The 18,179-nt window shown below is 47.8% G+C and overlaps 1 protein-coding gene across 3 annotated transcripts in view; it reads right to left on the bottom strand.

The window, feature by feature from the left end:
• The window catches only part of CEP85 (centrosomal protein 85), a 509,807-nt gene that overhangs the window by 110,415 nt on the left and 381,213 nt on the right, over positions 1-18,179 (bottom strand). For all 3 annotated transcript variants that reach the window (XM_069622843.1, XM_069622844.1, XM_069622842.1), the window contains 2 exons: positions 857-907; positions 523-630 (listed from right to left, as the gene is read on the bottom strand). In XM_069622843.1, coding sequence (XP_069478944.1) covers positions 523-630; positions 857-907 — 159 coding nt within the window. The remainder of the gene's footprint in view (positions 1-522; positions 631-856; positions 908-18,179) is intronic.

Below are 18,179 nucleotides of genomic sequence, written 5' to 3'. Positions count from 1 at the left end.
CTAAGAAAGTATTTGTGATCTCTTCTGCTAACTTGTGCCTTTTTACTCCATTGAAAGTAACTGAAATGCCATTTTGCTCCTATTTCAGGGGAGCCTAATTTGTTCACAAACTCATTGGTTTGTTATTGAAGTGTGTTTGTGTATAATATTAAATTGCCTCCTAGTGAATGTTTTCTAAATGATTGTGTAATAAGTGTTTTACCAAGAAACCTTCAGTGTGTCTTCTTGAACCACTGTGATTGTAAGACCTCTGTGCAACCTCTTGTACTGCTCACATTCCCTCTTGAGATACGCCTGGCTGCTCAGCTCGCTACCACAAAACTTTGTAGACAAACTTAAACAAAGGTTGGTTTTGCTTACACCTGTAGTCCTACTTGTATGTGATGATCCCAGAGGGTACTGCATGCAATTCTGCCTAACAACGTTGATAGTATAGATGACATCTCATTGATAGTCACATTGCCATCATCAACCTTGACTTCAGATCAAGCAAATCATTGCCCAATCCTGCTATTTTCTCACCTCTTTCACAGCCTCTCTGAGCTGCTGCACAGCCTCTTCCTTCCTCCTGGACTCCTCACACAGAGCCTGCTCAGCACCCTCCTCCTGAGCCGCTTGGTCTTTCATACTCTGGAAGAAATGGATACAATTGTGAACAGTTGATCCAAATGTCAGATTGTACAAAGCAGCCTACAATGAGAATATCGTGAACAGCATAAGCCTGAAGTCTCCTATCAGCCAAACACCCTAGACTCTCAACCAAGATCACCTGCATTGAAGGGCCATCTGTGTAAAGCTATTCTCAATCCTTCACCTCTGCTCTCTGAAACCAGGTCATCCCTTCTATTCAACATACCTTCAGCTGTAAACTAAGTTGTTCAATCTTCCGCTTTTGACTGTTCACCATCTAATGGGAAAAACAAGTGTAAGAATGGGTCAAGCACAATTCAGTGAAAATGTAACTAGGCAGATGAAGGAAAAGTGTGCAAATAGGAACAGAACAGGTTGAACACAAGTCACATTGAAAAGGACAATATACCACATGCTTAACAGCATAATGTCAACCAAAGCCAACTTAAAAGGGCCATGAAAAGACGTGGCATTACTCTTTTACTCCAATACATCTGCAATGGCTGCGTGACTAATTGTCAGAAAGCATCAATTAGTCAGGACAACTTTTAATCTAATGAGAACAGTAAAGGAATTTTGATTTATTTCAAATTGTGCAGTGTACATCTGTTCTAGAGTTGAATGCTTTCACAGACCACCATCTAGTAGTTGACCTGGAGTATTATTCCTGATTTAACTAAAAGGTAGTTTACTGTGTATATGGGGAGTGGGGTGGCGTGAGGGCTATAAAAAAAATGGGTGCGAGGGACACTTTTTGTACACCATTGTTGAGCTGGATTTCGAAGAATCAGCCCACAGGTTGGATTTTGGGAGGACAACCTATTATGGTGAACTGAATGGAAAGACACAGGCATCTGTTCTTGCTCAATCAAGGTAGGTAGCAAAGCAGCAAGGCATAGACTCTTGAGGGGTGCGAGTGGTCTAGAGCTACAATGTCTGACGCACACACAGACAGACCTCCAATAATTCCAGTTGGACAGAAGTAAAAAATAAAAATATCCAGATTTATTAAACCTTTCAAATACACACCAAGCAATGAAAACTGTAAATCGATATTGTCACAACTACTGCAAAGTCCACCTACACTCACTCGTGAAAAGCTAGAAAAGCATTTGTTTTCTGAATGATTGCTTGTTGTAGCACTGGTCTTGAATTAAAGTAGAAACACTTAAGCGCAACCCTAGAATAGACCCCCCCACACTTAGAAAGCCAAGCCTTGATATGAAATTGGAGCTAGTGCACTAGTCAACAGTTGAAAATGCTATCCATTTCAGGTAGGTTTACTATTGGAATGGACAATGCGAGTGGTTGAGATTCAGAATTCCAAAAAAAAAAAAAAAGGAAAGTAGAGGGCTTAGGAGGGGGTCCTAGACTAGACCACCACTGATCTAAGTCAGGCAAGAGAGGAACGCGCCAGGACTTTACACCTAGAGAAAATGGGGGGCAAATAAACTTACTGCCCACTTACTCCCATTTTCCCCCAGAGACCACGTCAGAGGTTTTGGCTTTTAGTTAGGAACATGTTCTGTGCTTTGTCCAGTTGAGGGATGCTTCTAAGTAGTGGGTGCAGAGGTAGGTTTTGGACAAAGGATTTAGTTTTGGTTGGTCATGGTACCTGCATTACTGTGCGAGACTGGCCAGTTAGTTACCCTTGCCATGAAAGGAGGAAGACTTCTACACAGCAGGGAACCTTCGGAGACCTCCAGGGAGTGAAGATGGGTTGCAATGGGAGTCACTATGGTCAGGTGATATTCGGTTAGCAAACAAAGGAGCAGATCCTACACGGCTTCTGTTGAGACTAGAAGGCTGAACATGTAGGCATCATGTAGCACAATGTGAAGATCCTCCAATTTCCAAGGATGCGCTGCGAAGGCTGCAGCAAGTTATCCCAGGTGAGAGCTGGCCAGTCCACTGGTTGGTCCAGGGACACTGGGATCATCAAATGAGGGAGTGTGAGAATCAGGAATGGTTGTACCCACTGGTTCAGGGGTTGAAGCGCTGACAAGGACCTACTTGAGATCACGCAAGAGGAGCAGGGCTTCACTGGGACTTGGCCAGAGGCAATGCTGGTCAGCTGCAATGGTTGTCGCCGTGTAGTCAGCAGGCTGCACTTCGTAGGGTTTTTGACTCCAACAGTCAAATATCTGCAGGCATCCTCCTTTTATTCAAGATTTGGACTGGAAGTGTGCATAGGTCCACCATTTTCCCCAACCACACTTCACTGTAAGGTGATGTCTGCAGCTTTAAAAAGACAAGAAATTCATAGACAGACAACTCTCTACCAAAAGTCTTATGGCTGATCAGTTTCCCCATTAAATGGAGTACATGGGAAGTAAAGCGGAAGGCGTTACTTATTTCCAAAAGGTCAGGTAACAAAAAAAAAAAAAAACACAAGTGTTTCCAATAGAAGTGCATGGGAGGAAAGCAGGGAAAAAAACTTTTCCAACACCACGGTTAGCTAGAGACCGCCAGGTCAAGAGCTTTACACAATACCATGGTTGGGAACAAGGTGCAGGCCCATGGAGGGAGGGGGCTTACCCGCTTGTTAGGTTCAATGGATCCCTGGTTCCCCCCACCATCCTATTTTATGTAGGGAGCTTACTCTTGTAAAGGACCCATATTATTGGGGTTGGGAGAGTTCTTGCATAGGCATTACTAATATATGCTAGTATCTTTTTAATACGGTGTATGAATGCCAAAAGTACTTCTCTGAACGGATTGTTTTGTATGTGACTGTATTAAACGTTATTCTTCCTTTAAAACAGTTGAATTTTCATCAAGCTTCGGTTGAGAATATATGTGCATTGATGAAAAATGTGAAACCAATCAACAACTGTATTTCCTTTACTGGCTGAAACAGCCAAACGCATGGCCATGGAAATTGCTCCTTTTGTTAACAAATAATTGGAGCAAGGAATAGTGCCTCTAATGCTTAGCACACCACCCTGACTCCTTTTCTAAAAAGAAATCTAATTTGGATCCCTTGGTTCTCCAGAACTATAACCCTATCGCTGGTATTCCCTGGCCAGGGTAGATCTTAGAGAAAGTTGTGACTCAACTACAAGCGTTTGTTGAGGAAATCTCTTTTGGATCCCTTGCAGTCTGGGTTCCATCCAAAATTAAGTACGGAGACGGCTCTGCTAACAGTCTATGATGAATTGTTGAAGGTGGCTGATCAGGGCATGCTCTCACTTTTAGTGCCGCTTGACCCGTCAGCCGCTTTGAAACGGTCAATCACAAGATTATTCTGAATAGACTGAGGACGGTTGGGAGAGTTTCAGAGCAGGCCATTCGGTGGTTCAGGTCATTTTTGGGGCGGTGTCAACAATGTGTTAAGACTGTGTGCCTTTACATCAGCCCCTAGTATGGTGGATTGTGGGGTTCCACAGGGGTCATCACCGTCGCCACTCCTCTAACTTGTATCTCCGACTGGTTATGGAAATTCTGAGATGTTATGGAATCAGTTTCCAGTCCTATGCAGAGGATGACATGCATTACTCACCGTAATAGCATTTCTAATGATTGTATATGCTTAGATTCACATGCTGTGCATATGGTCTGACATACAGTGGTAACTGCGGAGTATTGCATCTTGTCTTTCGGGGACCGAAAGGGGACGTCAGCATAGGCGTGTCTGTAACACTATCCCTAACGTGACGTGTAGTGTACCCAAAATCCCTCACGTGCCGAGGTCCCTCTGATTATATTTTTTCTGCCATGAGGGAGCCCAAGGCTATTGTGAGTGAGTACATAAACAGAAAGGAGTAAGACGTCTATGTTCCTTCCACCCGAGCGGGGAGGCACGGTGGGCGCATGTGAATCTAAGCAGATACAATCATCAGAAATGCTTTTACGGTGAGTAATGCAGGTCTTCTGATGCTTGTTAACCTGCTTAGAATCACATGCTGTGCATAGACTAGTGAGCAGTACCCGGAGTTGGAGGTGGGTTATGAGAAGGAACAGTAATGAAAAGATGTCTTAATACTGCTTGTCCCACCCGAGAATCGGAACTAGAATGAGTGTTTAGGCAATAGTGTTTTGTAAAGGTGTGTACAGAACTCCAGGTTGCCGCTTTGCAAATGGGCTGAAAGGGAACATTTGTAATGAATGCTATGGATGCCCCAATGCCCTAAGGAGAGTGTGCTCTAGGCTTGAAGGGCAGTTCTCTCTTAGCAAGAGTATAACAGTGTGATGCATTTAACAATCCACCTTGAGATAGCGGATCTAGAGACAGGATCCCCTTCTCTACCAGCTGCCACTAAAACGAAAAACTGGTTCGTCTTCCTTAGTGGTTTCACATCCTTTGCAGGTGAAACATGTCTGCCCTGTGCACATCTAGTGTGTGTGTGTGTAGGCTTCTTTCGGCCATGCTAGTGGGATTCTGGAAGAAAGTGGGTAGTTAAATTGATTGGTTCACTTGGAACTTCGAGATAAATTTAGGCGTAAATATGGGATCAGTGTGCAGAACCACCTTATCCCTGTGGACTGTAAAAAAAAAAAAAGTGTCTAGAACTGAAAGGGCCTTTAGTTCGCAAAACCCTTCTAATAGAAGTGATAGCCACTAGGAAGGCAGTCTTGTAAGCAAGGTCTTTTTGGCTTGCTTTATGCTTTGTCTCAAAGGGAGAACCCATGAGTCTGATTAAAACCACATTTAGATCCCATCCGGGAGCTGGGTTAGAAATGGGAGGGGGCCTTAATAACAGGTATTTTCAACCTCAACACTTTCTGTTGTGATGTAGTGTAGGCTGATAGAGCAGTTAGATGAACCGTCCGGGAATTAACAACCAAACCTGAGTCCAACAAATGAGTTCAGTACAACACAATGTGGGTAGACGAACAATCAATGGGATTGACACCCTTGGTTTTACACCAGATGACAAAGCGTTTCCACTTGTTTTCTAGCCTCCCCGAGTATGTCCATACATCTTTGAGGGAGTTGAAGGTGTCCAAATTATGACCTCAGGAGCCAGGCCGCTACGTTCAGTGTTTGTGGGCATGGGTGTAGTGTCATCCCACTGTCCTGAGACATGTTGTACGGGCAGGGTAGTATCACAGGGGAGGAAGAGACATTTCCATCAGATGAGCGAACCAGGTTTGTGGGCCCACATGGGGGCCATCAAGATCATGGTTACTGGTGCATCTTGTGCACTATTTTGTTGAGTAGGGAAGTCAGTGGGTGGTGGGGGGGTCAAGCGTAGACAAAGTTCCCTGATCATGTTATCCAGAGCCCGTTCCCCTAGTCCTAACATTGGGTGTTCTCCCGAGCTGCAAACAGGTCGATCACTGGGAAGCCCCATTCTGTGAAGACTTTGGAGACGATGTCTTCGTGCAGACGCCATTCGTATTCTATGGGCAGTGGGAAATCTCTGCTAAGCACGTCCGCTAGAAGATTGAGTTCTCTTGCAATGTGGTGACAGTAGGAACATCTTGTGTCCGAGAGCCCACATCCAAATGTTCTGGGACAGCTTAGATAGCCCTGGAGTGTGTGTTCCCCTTGTTTGTTTAGGTAATACATGGCTGTGGTGCTGTCGGTCTGGACCAGGACTGTCTTCCCCTGTATCTGTGTCTGAAAGGCCTTCAGTGCTTTGAATACCGCTAGCAGCTGTAACAGATTTATATGGTTGGACGCTACTTGTGGTGACCACACTCCATGCGATGTCTGTTGAAGAGGTTTTCCCTCGACCACCACTGCAGAGATAGAACGAGGGCTAGCGAGACAACTACCAGATCTTCCCATTGTCCGCTGGCCTGAAACCACTGGCTGTTGAGCCACTTGCATGGGACACATGCGCAGCCGCGCGTGGAGAACTAAATAAATGCATGACGCCATCATACCTAGCAAGCGCATGGCCTTGCGTACCGTCACTTCCAGACTGGCTACATACTGAGGGATCTGAGAAAGCATGTTCTGAACCCTCTCGTTGGAAAGGAAGAAGAGGCCATCCTTTGTCCGAATCAGAGCCCCTAGAAATTGCTTGACTTGGTTGGGGACAAGATTGGATTTCTTCTCGTTGATAGAGAATCCCAGACTGAACAGGAGGTCTATAGTCTTCCGAGTATTCACTAAGCACATTTCGTAAGAGTCCCCTGTTATGAGCCAGTCGTCGAGTTAAGGGTAAACAGGGACAAATGGTGTGCGCAGGTGTGCTGCTGCCAGGACCTTCGTAAACACCATTGCCGCCGAGGCAATCCCGAAGGGGAGTACCTTGAATTGATAGTGCCTGTCCTCTATCATGAACCTTAGATATTATCTGTGCGCTGGCAACATTGAAATATGAAAGTATGCCTCTTTCATGTCCAAAGTTACCATGTAATCCCCCTGTTTCAACAGTGGGATTACTTCCTGCAGGGTTACCATACGAAACTTTTGAGGTTTGACAAATTTGTTCGCTGGGCGCAAGTCTAACACGGCGCATGGTGAGGTCCTTTTTGGGGTACAAGGAAGTACACTGAATAAATACCCAAGTTTACCTGAATAGTGACGGCTTCTATGGCGCCCTTTCCCAGAAGTGCCTCTACTTCTTGTATTAGGATTCGCAGATGGTCTGGCGTCGTGCTCTGGGCGGTCTGAATTGTGGGGGTGGGCGAATTCCACAAAGTACCAGTGGGCGACCGTTTGTAGAACCCACTGGTCTGACGTAATCCCCTCCCATGCCGAAAGGAAAGATGTTAAGCACCCGACCGGGGTGACATGGGAGGGGACCTGGATCTGTAGGTCATTTCTGACCGGAGGCTGTGGCTACCCTGGAGTTGGGGCCTCTGCTTTTGCCGCTAACCCCTAGGTGGATAGTTGGCAGGGGTGCTGGATGCTTGTCCCGAGTTCTAGTTTCCCGTATTGTACATGTTTTGTGCGGAACGGGATTGGCCTCTAAAGGACCAGCGGGACCCACTTCCCCTTTGGAGGGAGGGTTTTTGTATGATTTGTTGCAGGGACTTAAGAGTCTTATGCTCTTTTTTGCAGTCTCTATAGCATTGTTGACTGCTTTGCCAAAGAGATTCGACTCCTTGATCGGTTTGTTATTAAGAGCTGCTTGGGTCTCCGGCTTGAAGCCCGAGTTCTGTAGCCAAGCGTGCCGTTTGGGCAAGGTGCCCTGAGCTAGGGATCTTCCTGCTGTCTCTGCAGTATCCAGTGTGTTTTTTAGTACATTCAGGTTGACCTGCCTGCCTCGGCCACGATGGCGAGTAATTTGGTTCTTGCAGGTTCAGGCCCCTCCTTGAGACCTTCTTGCATAAGGTTCCACTGTGCATCTGCATAACTGGCAAGCAAAGTAATGTTTGCTATGCGCGTGGTAAAAGCAGCTGCCGAGGTAATTTGCTTACCCAAGGCATACAATCTTTTTGACTCTTATCAGGAGGGGTCTCTCCCATAGCAAGGGGTACTCCCGCCCGTTTCCGGGTGGTGGTAACCACCAGGGAGTCGGGGGTGGCATGGCCTTTAATATATGTAGAGTCAGTAGGCGATGGCCGAAATAATTTCTCCACTCTTGGATTTACTGCTCTAGTCTGGGCTGGTGTGACCAGGGAAGGAGCCAATCTCCTTCTGATGGAATTCAGGTGAGGTGGGGGTTTCTTTAAGAATATCCTCCACAAAATCTTGTTCAGATAGGGCCTCCTGGGTGGCGATTTTAAATTAATCTGCCGCCTTTAAGATGGCATTGAATGCCATTTGATGCCGTTTGATCGTCCACTGGGGAAGCTTGGCGGGCCAGAGTGGAGGGAGGAGAGTCCCTTCACTGGGATCCGCCTGGTCACCCACAGTGCAGTCTTGTAGGAAGGTAGTCTTTTCCTCATCATAAATGTCCTGATAAGTGTCCATCTGGATCTCATCTGGGTGGATAGAAGTGAACTGTTCTTGAGAAGGCCCAACATTTCTAGGAAATTTAGAAACAGGCACAAAAGGATGGTCTTCCCGAGGTCTTTTGGGGTAGGCTGCTCTGAAAGTAAAACAAACTTTTCCAAACGGTTCATGCACCCTTCAAATTTCTTTGATCCATTTAGATGAACCATAAGGGTCAAAAAAGGTGAAAAATGTTCATTTTCCTCCCTTTGGCGCCAAATTTCTTTTCCCATAGAGTTAGTCAAAAGGTGCCTGACTCTCCTAGTAATCTTGAGCATTGGTGATTTGCGGCGCGTCTTTTGACGTGTCGGCTGTCTTCTCCTTGTGCTTTGTTGTGTCTTTAGGCGTCAGTCCCACTATCGAATCAATCCTAGCAATGCTTTCGGCGATGTTCGGCGAAGTGGGCCGTACAGGTTAGAGGGCGTCAGAGCATCAGACGAGCGTGCTTCGACAGCCGAATGTGGTTTGGAGGGAGCGCCCTTATTTTTTGAAGGCCCAGTCGCAAGACGCTGCTGCGGATGCAGGGAAAGCTGTTGATCTTGAGGATCAGAGGATTCCATCGAAACTTTCAGTGGTCCTGTCTGTGCTTCCGCCCGTTTCAACAGTACCGTCGAAACCGGGACAGGGGTTGCGCGTTTGCGATCTTGTACGCCCTTGTCACCGGATGTTTTCCCCATAGCGTGACTCGCTCCAGGCCTAGCGGGATCAGGCGTGGCGGACCTAGAGGTGTCCGTCATGAGGTCAATGGGATAATGCCCCCGTCACTTTCAGCAGGTGCAGCGGTGGGGGAACAAGATCCAACCCCTGACATGCCATAGGCGGCCCATCGCTTAACTCAGCGCTCCTTAAGAGTTTTAGGTCGAAGGAGTCTACAGGCCGCGCACCACGCTTCGTTGTGATCAAGGGGTAGACAATTATTGCACTTATCGTGCTTCTCCTACCAAGGGTTTCTGGCCCTGCAAGAGTGGCAAAACCTAAATGGTGTCCTTACCATAGCGAAAGGTAATAAAGACGATGACCAGACCTAGAGTGCAAAGAGGTGGAAAGAGGAAAGACATAGCTAAAAAGATATGACCACCCGGCCCCACTCTCCCTACTGTGTAAGACGGCCAGAGGGCCCGGCCACGTCGACGTCCCCGCCGCCGGAGTTTAGGCGTTGAAGTCCACTGCAGTCTTCGTCGTTGAAAGTCGCCATCGTCTTCGGTGTAGCACAGGAAGCACCGAAGTTACCATCAGGGGATAATCCACAAAGTGGATAACAATGTATAACAGTCTTATGCAAGAGCTCTGCAATAGGGCGAACAGTTATCTGGGCAGAAAAAAACAATCTGAGGGACCTCGGCGCATGAGGGATTTTGGGTACACTACACGTCACTTTAGGGATAGTTTTGCAGACACGCCTATGCCGACGTCCCCTTTTGGTCCCTGAAAGACAAGATGCAATTCTCCGCAGTTACCACTGTAAATCGGACCATATGCACAGCATGTGATTCTAAGCAGATTAAGAAGCATCAGATACTCAGATTTGCATTACAATTGACAAGGTTACGGAAACCTTTGTCAAGATTAGTGAATGTCTTCAGGAGATTAGTGACTGGATGGCTTCTAATAAACTGCAACTGAAAGCCGCCAAGGAGTATCTTGTGGTATATATATATATATATATATATATATATATATATATATATATATATATATATAAAAACAACCACTCCAAGTTACTGGGAGTTTAACTCAAATTTTCCACTAAAGTTAGACGCCTATTTTTTGTACTCCCTGAGACTTCTACGGCAAACTCTTCCATACATTCTGGAAGAATATCATGCGCAGGTAGTGCGAGCACTACTTAAAAATGCCCACTTGGACTATTATAATAGTCAATTGTTGGGCAATCCAAAAAAACAAGTCTTTAAACTGCAAAGAGCGCAGAATGCAGCAGTCAGGTTGATTTACGGAACAAAACAAAACCTCACGTTTCTCCCTCTCGCTTGCTTTGCCATTGGTTGTCAGTTGAAGACAGGATAACATTTAAAGTAGCTTGTCTGGTCTTTAGGTGTATGAATAGTATGGCAAAAACATTCTCGTTTAAATGAAGTTTGTTATCAGGGGCAGGTCAGAACATCACCTTTGTATTCATAAACGCATTCTGTACAATTCCTGCAATTTGTTCCTAGCGAAAGTCATCTACGTCATTATATGGTTTGGTTTGTTCCGAGCGCGTTACAAATTCTTCAAATCAAATGAATATTCCCAGTCAGACTGGGAATCCTCCATTAATAGAAATATTTTTTCACTTCAACTTAAAAACTGTATTTCTCCTCTAAACCAATCACTGCCCCCATCCAATGACAGTCCTCTCCCCAAGCCCCTCCTCCGGCAGCCATCTTCAGATTTGGTAAGCACAAAGTGCATACATAAACATTTGCTGGCATAGTGGAATGTCACCGGTGGAAATGTTCGTTACAACTGTGTGTCATGTAATAACTGGTTTTTGACTGCATTGACTGCAACAAACTGTGGCATAAATCAGCCCTGTGGGGCCTACCAAGGTGTCTTCTTGGTCTAGTCGAAGGCGTTTATGAGAATGCTGGCATATAGGTTCGGCTTAATCAGAAGGGTGAAATGTCTGCTAGAATACGAACATACTATGGGGTGAGACAGGGTTGTGTAATGGCACCATGGATCTTTAACCAGTACCTGTCTGATGTGGCAGAGTGGTTGATGAAAGATGGGTTTGTAGCTCCAAGAGTGGGCCTAAGTAAGGTCGCTTGGTTGGCCTATGCAGACGACTTCTTGTTAGATTTGACCAGAGTGGGCCTGCAGTGCCTTCCTACTACCTTTGCAAAATATGCTACAGTTAATGGACTTGTTATTAATCAGAGCAAGACTAAAATCCTTGCATTTGCGAAGAGAAAACATAAGAATTCGCGTCCTACTTGGAGCCTGGAGGGGATTATGGTGGGCATCTCCCTTAATGTGACCTATCTCGGCTATTATGTTGGTGCATATAAGGGGGCCAGTGTAAAGCTCACCTGATTCCCGCAGAGGCGCCGGTCTTGACTGGGTGAATGCCGTATCTTCAAAGGTGATGTGTAACACACGGTTGGCTCTTTGGGCTGGACCTCTGTGCACTGTATGTCTGACTCGAAGAGTAAGATGTCTGCAGATAGAAAATATGGGATTAATGAACTGGGGTTATTGGGTGCCTCTCTCCTCTTCCCTTTCTCTTCTCCTGTAGAACCCCAAAGGTTAACGCCCTCACCTTAGGTAAGTGAACGCCGAGCCCTCCATCTGCCTCAGGGCAGGGTGCCGTAACCAGTTTCTTCACTGGATAAGGGTGCAGGCCTCTTGACTTCAGAGGACTGCTGTCCGTCGTTAACTGCACGAACGGTAAGTTCTGGGCACTTCAAATGTCTTAAAAGTCTTTTGTAATGATATCTCTTGTTTTGCAGGGTTCCGGCGATGGCGGGCTGATGAGAGTTGAGGATCGAACCCGCGTGAGGAATAGAAGCGCCTGGAAGCACGTAAGTAAGCGCTTGTAGCCTGCTTCACGATGCGCACTAACTGTCCCTTTTATCTTGCAGGTACAAGTTCGGAGCTTTAGAGAAGCTGAAGGGTGCTGGAATACCCACTGGATTCGGCGTGGGAAGGAGTAATGGCACGTGAGTAATAAAGTTGCCCAATGTCTTTAAACGCACCTTTTGTCTTTCAGATGCGGGATGCAGCGCCGAAGGCCTCCGGAGCGTGCGAAGAGCTGGTAAGCTTTTGTCTTTCAGATGCCGGCATGCAGCGCGAGGCGTTGGTGACAGCCGATGGACCAGGTAAGAGATGCGCTGCCACTGAAGACCGTAGTGCTAACCTGTTCTTTCTTTGTCTTTACAGGTGCTGCTGAAGACTGGATTCCAGGATGGTAAGCCTTTGTTCCCTTAGGCCCAGGATCAGAAGCAGAAGACACGATGAGCGTTCTGCTGCAGAGAATGCAGAATAACGCAAAGCAAGATTCATCCATCGGGTGTGGTTTAAATAGCCTCCTGTAGCCTCCTGTAGTGCTTAGGTGTCTCCTTCCACAGCCACGCCTAGGTAAGAAAAGAGTTCCTGCTTTCCAGAAGAGTTCCAGTGTTCTGAACCTAGGGAGTGGCTCCTGCCCCACCCAACAGGAAAAGTAGTCCCAAACAGAAGAGGATCAGGGGTTCAACTGGCAGGTAAGTAAGCAGCATGGTCTGCTGCAGGTAGGTCCACCCAAGCATTATGAGCCCGGCGCTTCCAGCGCTGGGACTGGGCATCTTTATGAGCCTGGTGCCATTGGCCCCAGGACAGGGTCCAAAAGGTCCCAATTGGGACTGGCTGGCACTCGAATCCGGGGTTATGGGTCTGCTTCCAAGGGAGTCGGGCAAGTCCTGATCTTTTGGAAGCAGAGATCATGACAGCCAGAGGGCAACTGGAGATTCTCGCACATAAGGCTAAATTATTGGGGAACCAGATACTGAAAATCGACCATAAATACAGGATATGCTCTATAAAACCTGCACTCATGTTTTTTGAAGGGATGGTAGTCCCCCAAACTGGTTTATGGGTTGTAATTTTGTTCCGATGTAACAATGCACAAGTTGAACCAAATAGAACGTGGAATCTGGAGACTGATCCTTGGCATCCCCAACGCTGTACCCATAACTTATCTGGTATGAGCTGGGGTATCTCTCCCTATGAGCCCGAATTCAGTGGAGGATGCTTACGTTATATGCAAAAATTAAGTTCCCTAATGCAAGCAATCTATATGAGTTGGTAGGGAATGCTGGAGAACAATAGTTACAGGTAAGTAACTTAAGTTATGTTAGGGTTATTTATAGAGCGTGCGTTCACCCAAGGGCATCTTGGCGCTGAGAGGAGGAGGAGCTACAAGCAAGAGGTCACAGAGAAACGAAGGGAAGTGACATAATTAGAAGAGAAGTCATAAGAGCATTCCGAAGGCTAGATTGTTGGACAATTACTTCAGAGTCAGTGGGAGACTGTACCACAGTTGTGCCGCTGTGATAGAGAAGGCAAGTCCACCCAGTCGCGAACGGCAGAAGGGGGGCATAGACAGCAAACCTGCTGAAGCTGAGCGGCTTTGGCGGTTAGGAATGTACCACTCAAATTTAGCACAGAGATACTCTGCCCCAAGGCCATGCAGGGCCCGGTGAACAATGCAAAGCGCCTTGAATTGAACTCGCTGTGCCACTGGAAGCCAATGGAGAGAACGAAGCACAGGGAATATGTGGGGCCCATAAGGACTGCCCGTTGCCAGTCTGGCTGCCAGATTCTTGAGGCGCTGTAATCTGCCAATCAGCCCCTTAGGCTGTGAAAGATGCAGAGTGTTACAGTAGTCCAGCCTGTGGAGAATCATTGCTGCTACTACAGGTGGCTGCAGCAAGGGTGGGATCAGGTGGGGACTTTCCTAAGGATTTTCAACTGGAAGTGCCTCTGCTGGCATACTGAGGAGACTTGGGGGCCCAGAGACAGATTGGCTGAAATAATAACGCCAAGATTTTTTACCTTTGTAGAAGGAGCCAGGAGCGGGCCCAAGGAAGGCCAAAGGAGGAGATCCACAGTGAAGTATTGGTGGGGGGAGAGGATCCCACCACCAATACCTCGGTTTTGTCCCCATTCAGTTTCAGTCAATTATTCCCCATCCACTGACCCACGGCAGTCAGGAACTTATGCAAGTCAGCAGAAAGATGTAGATGTTAAAACGGATAGGGGACAAAGCAGAACCCTGAGGAACACGACAGCATAGATTTAGTTCCGATTTAGACAGAAAGGGGGCAAGAGAGTTTGGGATCAGTCTTCTAGGAAAGAGCCAAACTAGGCCAATATCTGACCCGAGACACCGATCTGGCTCAGGTGGGTGAGCAGGATAACGTGATCCAGTGTCAAACACCACTGAAAGATCTAAAAGAATCAGGGTACAGATAAGCCGCCCCCCCTGTATCCCCATCCACCAGCCTGACCATGTCGTCCTGTATGGAGACAAGAACACTTTTCGTCCCCCTACCAGGGCGAAAACCAGACTGGGCTGGGTCGAGCATCCTGGACGACTCAACAAAGAAACACAGCAAAGGAGACACCAGTGATTCAAGCAGTTTCAAAAGACAAGGAAGAAGGGCGAACATTAGACTGAAGAGAGGGATCAAGAGATGGCTTCTTCAAAAGAGGGAGGACAAGGGCAGCCTTCAGCTTGAATGGAATGGTGTCCAGTCATTTTTTTCAAATACAAAAGTTTCAAAAGGCAATCTTTCGATTGGGTTAGGGTTGGGGCTTGGGTTAGGGTTTTGGCGTGGGGGTTAGGGGCCAGGGGATACCCCCCCCCCCCCCGCCCCAAATATACACCAAAACCTTGAAACGTTAAATGGAGCTGTCCAGTGCTGAAATTACACTGGACAGCTCCATCTAACATTTCCATGTTACCAAAAAAAAAAAATATATAGCACTGAAATGCTACTTTTAACATGTAAAAGTGCATTTCAATAGAAACCAATCCATGACTTGTCAACGGATTGGTTTCGAAAGACATGCACTTTGCATGTTAAACATAGCATATCACAGCTTTTGTTTTCGAAACTTGTTTTTCAAATCTTTTGATTCAAAACTATCACTATAAACCGGATGGAATAAATCCCCGACTGGCTGGAAAGACCGACAGTGGTGGTGATTCTGCCTAGGAGATTGGCTGATATCCGTTACATCACTGCCAAAGGAAATGGGTCGGAGGGGGCGCAAGGCTTAATCCTTAAGAGCTTTGGAGACTGTCTTCCGAGAATACCAGAAAATAACCAAAGAGGCCTGGGGTAATCAGTATCTGGAAGAGAGGACAGATTGCCCGATAGAGTAGTGTAAGCTCCAGAGGCGAGACTTCCTCCAATATTTGCAGATGGTTTCGACTTTAGTGATGAAAGTCATACAGTCGCATAGCTCCCGAGCCAGTCTGATAGCAGGCGTACATTTGGTAGACAATGACAGAATTAATTACAGAAAAAAAAAATAAGAGTCTTAGGTTGATTTAAGGCAGTTTCAATCCATTCTGCAAAGTAGAGCTTTTTGCTGCGAGTATAGCAGCATAATAGGCTGAGACCATCCCAGTAACGCTGCTTGTCGGTAACATCATAGCCCATATGCCATTTGTGCTCTAGTAGTTTCACCCCTAGATGCAACAATCTCAGTTGATCAGTGCACCATGGCTCGAACGGAAATCTAGGTCGTCGAAAATGGCCTCATTAGCGGCCCCCAGAAGCAGGGTGTTAAGTAGGTACATAGAAGGAGGCGAGGCCAGAGACCATTTTTCCTTAACAGAGCCAACCAGATCCTGAAGGTTAGCGGAACTACGCTGCAGGATGCACTCGGGGAGGATCTTGGGTATAGCACAGTTGCTAAGCAAAGTACATGTTATTAAATAATGGTCAGTCCAGACCATGGGTTCGGCAGAAAGGAAAGCAGGAACAAATGACTTACCTGTAGCTGTCGTTCTCCAGCATGCGTCTGGCATGGATTCACATGCTCATGAATATTCCCAGTCAGGCTGGGAATCCTTGGTTAAGAAAAATTCAGTTTCAGTTTCGTTTCTGAACTGTCTTTCTCCTAACAACCAATCACTGGTCTATGGGTCATACTGCCCCCAGCCAATGACTGCCCTTCACCTAAGCCCCCTCCTCTGGCAGCCAGCTTCTATTTTTACTACATGTTCAAGTGTTGGGAGTCCTCGTGCTATAGCTCAAGATTTTACTGCGTTTAGTGATTTTTCTAAGAGTTTTGCTCTATTTTTCGGTCAATCGAGCCTCAAGCTCCATCGATCCATCATCCGACTAACGGGGACCCGTTTTTCGGAACTTTCTACACCCTCAAGGGCTATTTTTCATGGAGTTCACTTCCGGGAGGATTCCAGAAGATTCTTGGAGGCCTACACTGTGTGGACATGGCTGAGGATAAAGGAGACTCGACGCCTCCGTTTAGGATCTGGACAGGACGCAGGCTGCGGAACATTTTCCTGGACAATGGGCACTCCCTGTGCCTTTATTGCCTGCATTCAGACCGCTCGCACGTGGAGGAGGCCTGTGCGTTCTGCAAGGACATGGTGCCACGCACCATGAAGGACCGTCACAAGCGGCTCGCCGAGTGGCTGCAGACGCAGAACCCGGCAGCTGGTGAGCCCCGGCAGCATGCTTCTCCCAAGAGAAACCTTTGAGGGCGCTCCGGCGACCCAACATAAGGCAAAGCACAGCGTGTCCATGGGCACCGGAAGCGCTGTTGGTATGGGCTCTGTGGCAGCCAGGCTGGGCGCAGCTTCGTCAATGCCGTAAACCGGCTCAGCGAAGAAAAGGAAACCAGACCACCCGGGTAAGCATCTGGAGAAGGCCGGGTCGACTCTGACAGAGAAAGCCAAGGGGGAGCGAGGCGTTGACCCCCCGCCCACACTGTGAAGGCCTCAGACGTGCCCAAGGTCATGAAGGCCCAGGTTCACCAGGCTAATGCATACATTGAGGGAGTGGTAGCGTCCCTGGGAAAGGCTGCAGATGCGGTCCCAATGGAGATGGCCCCCAAGACAAGAGTTTCCCTGCCCACTCGGAGGGAATCGCCTTTCCTGCCCATTGCTAAGACTCTCGTGAAGACGATGCCGATCATATCCCTGAGGCAGTCGACCCTGGCTGAAAAGAGGTGGGGGGGGACTGTAGTCCTGCCGGACTCTGATATCTCCGAGGAGGAGGAGCTCTCAGGCCTGAAGACAGTGCTTGACAAGAAGTTCGCCGAGGCAGGTCCTACAGGAAGGACCCCGACGAGGCGGATGAGGAAAGTGACGAGGGAACAAACGAGGGACGGCAGTGCGGCGAGGAACCGGAGGACACCACTCCTCTGCCGACACACCCGCCACCACCGACTGACATGTCGGCAGACATCCTGCAAGCTCTACACACCCTGCGCTCAGAGATGAGGACAAGGATGCCCATGCCTCCGACAGGCGGTCCAGCGGTGCCTGGACCATCAGGGGCCCGCCGCCTAAGAAGAGACAAGTCCATCTGCCTCCACCCTACCATCCTTCACCTCCATCCCCTCTGCTGAGGGACGAGATGGAGACCGAGACGGGTACGGACGACGATGTAACAGACCTCCCGTCGCTGGTACCCTGGGCTTCTCCACCCAACGAGATTGGCTTGTTCCATGCCATGATCTCTAGGGCCTCAGAGCCATTTCAACTGAACCCCCAGGAAAACGAGGGATTCCTTTTTCAGCACCGAGAGACCAAGAGGAAGACTGTGCTCTCAATCCCACTGTTGGGCGACATTTGGGACGAAGGACGGACCCTCCTGAAGAACCAGTCCTCGGCCCAGCAAAGAGACCGGTATGAGAAGAAATACAGGGTGCCAGACTCTGCACCGAAGTGTCTCAGATCTCAGCCGTCCCTGGACTCTGTGGTCTTGGTGGCGGCCAGGAAGAAATCGGCAGGGTCGGCGGCATCGACTTCCACTTCCCCACCGGACGGCGAGGGAAAAGCTAAACGCTACGATGCATCATCTTGTCGGTGGCAACGACCACTAAGGCGGCCAACGCTCTTGCCATCGTGGCCAGCTACGACAGAGAGCTTTGGTTTAAAATGGCCCCTCTCCTGGACATCCTTCCTGACAAGAGGGCAGAGGCCCTTGAAATCCTACAAGGTGGCAAGGTGGCATCAGACCCTGCCATCACA

The sequence above is a fragment of the Ambystoma mexicanum genome, chromosome 11, assembly GCF_040938575.1.
Source record: "Ambystoma mexicanum isolate Mex_15411 chromosome 11, UKY_AmexF1_1, whole genome shotgun sequence".
Classification (NCBI taxonomy): Eukaryota; Metazoa; Chordata; class Amphibia; order Caudata; family Ambystomatidae; genus Ambystoma; species Ambystoma mexicanum.
The sequence above is the reverse complement of the archived record's forward strand: the minus strand, read 5'-3'. Positions and strand labels throughout refer to the sequence as shown.